At 40.2% G+C, this 3,274-nt stretch overlaps 1 protein-coding gene across 1 annotated transcript; it reads right to left on the reverse strand.

Annotated features, from left to right (window-relative positions):
• Positions 1–2,178: 2,178 nt before the first annotated feature.
• On the reverse strand, positions 2,179–2,688 carry LOC138879692 (uncharacterized). The gene has a single exon (XM_070159322.1). It carries the CDS (start codon positions 2,686–2,688, stop codon positions 2,179–2,181), a length of 510 nt encoding a protein of 169 aa, XP_070015423.1.
• Between the last annotated feature and the right edge of the window lie 586 nt (positions 2,689–3,274).

A 3,274-nucleotide genomic window follows, 5' to 3' on the forward strand; every position in this document is an offset into this window, starting at 1 on the left:
CCTACTACTCAGTAGGATTTTCCCAAGCTTCCACTAAAATCACTGAGCCAAAACAGCATTTACAAAAACTCTTTGTAAACTTAAGGATTAACTCTAATCTCGTTGTGGCACACAGCCTCAACTGTTGTGACAACTTAAAGTTAGCTTATAAATTGAACACTAAAAGTACCTAATACAATTGCTTTTATGAAAGCTGAAAGGTACAACTTTAAACCACCTACTACAATTGAACTAGAATAAGAAAAAACACAATGGAACTGGTTCTTGTATCTCGTTCAAGTAGCTTCCGGAGTGCACACTCAAATCTCACATAAATTTCTTGCAAAATCTCCTTGCTCTCTTGCTTTCAATTTAGTTTAACTTATGCGTTTGTGCAATGCCTGTAAAAGAGAGCAATCACTGTCATTTAATAGGTTATAAATCAAAGTTTGATTGGGACTCAATTTCTGATCTTCTGTCATAGTTAAGTCCTTGAAGATATCAAACTCTAACACTCTCTTTATCCGGATTGTGTTCTCCTCATATAAGGAGAATTTTTCCCCTTATCCAATATGCAACCTTTTCGATCAGATCAAGAGATATTGATGCTTGATTAGTAGGACTTATCTCCTTCACGTGCATCTCACACGTATAGGTTGATCATGATAGTGCTTTACAAGATGGACCTGGTCCAGGACTGAGTTCATTTGTCATTATTCAAAACTTCACCGGTTCTTGGGCCAACAAATTCCCCCTTTTTGATGATGACAAACTCTGTGCTTTTTATTGATCAAAAAACCTGTAAGAACTCAGCTTAACCATCAATGTTAAACTTAGAAAATATTCTTTTCATCAAGGAGTAGGTTAATTAGGTTATAAATATCACTTATTTTAGAATAATGTGGAAAGCACAATATCTCTTCCCCCTTTTGTCATCATCGAAAAGTTACATACACAGTGTGAATTCCAGATTTTAATAAGTACTCATGGCCACTAGGGCAACTACAAGTGCAATCATCAGTAATTAAACAAACATATTTAAACTATTAAGGTCAGAATAATCGTTGAATAAGAGAAAACAACAGTTGTCATTGATAGAGATATGTTGTCACTAACAATCCATAAAAGAAAGAAAAACATCCAAACCATGAGGAAAAAAAATAGAAAAGTCCCTAATATGGGTCATTGAGGGGTACTAGAACTAGTTGAGGAGACAGAAACTAGGAGTCCTAAGGCTTGGAGGAATTGAAGGGTTGACTTTGGAGTAGATTCAACATGTTCTGAAGAATTCCATCATTCTTCTCATTTTCTTTTGCAAGCACAATTCTAAGACCATCCCTCTCAGCTTCCACTTCAACCACATGAGCCTTGAACCTAGCAATTCCAGCATCCTTAGCTGCACATTCCTGAACCAAAGTCCTAACCTTGCTATTGATGGGTGTCCTCAAGGATGAACCAGGTTCAACTGTGATGGCATTGACTGAATAGTCACAAGCAAGAAGAGTTTTGATGCCAAAGTGTTCTTTGCTCGAGGCCATTTCCCATTTCTTCCGAGGCATATTGAGCCTGTCTAGAATTGTGGTTAGTATGAAGCCATATGGGGTAGCATTAGCCTTGGAATCATTTATGACCCTGTCTAGCAGTTTGACTATGAGGGCAGGCCAGTTGATTTGCTTTCCTCTCTCCAGGCATTCCATAAGAACCAGATCCATGTAGTTTGCAGTGTGCCTTCTCTCTTGTCTTGGCAATAAGCACTTGTTGACAAACTCAAACACCACCTTATGCTGAGGCATCATCTCACTTTTCTGCACAGCTCTGGTTTCATTAACATTCTCTGAATTACAAAACCTTTTGGTGATTTCAAAGGCAGTGGGGAGGGAGTCAAGGCATGGCCACCTTTGCCTAGTAAAGTCATCAAACACTTCAGAGGGTATGCCCAGAATCTCTCCCAGTTTCATAACATCAAACTGCACTTGAACGCCCTTCACCTGGATACTGACAACTCCATCCTTAACAACAACATTTGCCATAAATTCAATCAAATCATTTCTAGCTAGCCTACTTTCCATCTGAAGGACCATGTCCTTCCATCCCTGAGCAGCCAAAGAGTCTACCAATCTCATCATCCCTGGTTCCACCAGGTCCTTCAACAATCTACCTTTTAAGATTTTTTCTTCTGCCAAAAATGGCAAGCTTATCCTATTCCTTCTCAGATTCATCTTCTTCTTCTTCTTCTTCTTTTCCACTCCAATCATCATCATCAGAAACATTGGTTTGTTTAGCTTTCATTGCAGATCTTGTACTCTTGGCTAGTGTGGGTTTAGCAACTACAAGCACACAAGAGGACTTCTTAGAGGAAGTCTTGGGTTTTTTAGGCTTGGGTGCAGGAACCTCCACTGTCGTACCCCTCTCTTGATGGACCAGTTCCATCTCTTTTTCCTCAACAGCCTCTGAGGATTCTGCAACCTTTCCCTTTTCCTTATCCTTTTTCTTTTTCTTGTTTTCTTCTAAAGCCTTTTGTAGATCAGCTTCACTCTGTTTTACCCTACTTCTTGTGGCTCTACCCCTAGGCACTGAAGAGGCAGTAGGTGTTGGGGATGAGGCTTTTCTTTTCAAGGATGGCTTGGGAACATTTGGGACTTTTGGTGTAGTAGCTTTGCATTTCTTTGGGTAATAACTTTCCCCAACCTTTTTCAGTAGGTCAGCCATGGTTTCTTCAGTAGATGAATCAGGTTCATCTCTTTATTTGCTTAGATGGACCAACCCCTCAACTGCTTCCCCAGTGCCACTTCCCCCCAACTTCATGCCACTCTCATATAACCTATCTTGTGCAATCCCACATATAGAAAGAAGTGCTCCCTTCCCTTTCCCCCTCTCTTCACCACATGAACCCTATCTCTCTTTTTCTTTTTCAGACTTCTTTTTACCTCCACTCCTACTCATCTCAAGCAACTCCACATCCCTAATGGGTCCAACCAGAACAAACCTAGTTTCTAAGTTTTCAACCACAGAAGAACTTACCTCAGAAGGAGATTCTTGAGTCTTTTCAGAGTCAGAAGACCTATGTCCATCTCCCTCAGTCACGTATTGAAAGGATTCAAACTCAGAGCTAGAATCAGACTTTAGAGCTGGGCTTTCTTTCACTTGGATAGCTTTCAACCTTTCATTTAAAACCTTCCTCAGAGCCCCAGATGCTATAGTTTTTCGAGCAAGCATTTTCTGCCTTCGCTACCTAGGTTTTGGAGATACACTAGGTGGAGTAGATGAGGATGAATTTGAGGGAGATGGTGGTGTA

This window comes from Nicotiana sylvestris, chromosome 10 (genome assembly GCF_000393655.2).
Source record: "Nicotiana sylvestris chromosome 10, ASM39365v2, whole genome shotgun sequence".
NCBI classification, from domain to species: Eukaryota; Viridiplantae; Streptophyta; class Magnoliopsida; order Solanales; family Solanaceae; genus Nicotiana; species Nicotiana sylvestris.

What these genes read in the sequence shown, in the direction of transcription:
- LOC138879692 (XM_070159322.1), bottom strand. Translation starts at nt 2,688, where the DNA reads ATGGCTGACCTACTGAAAAAGGTTGGGGAAAGTTATTACCCAAAGAAA.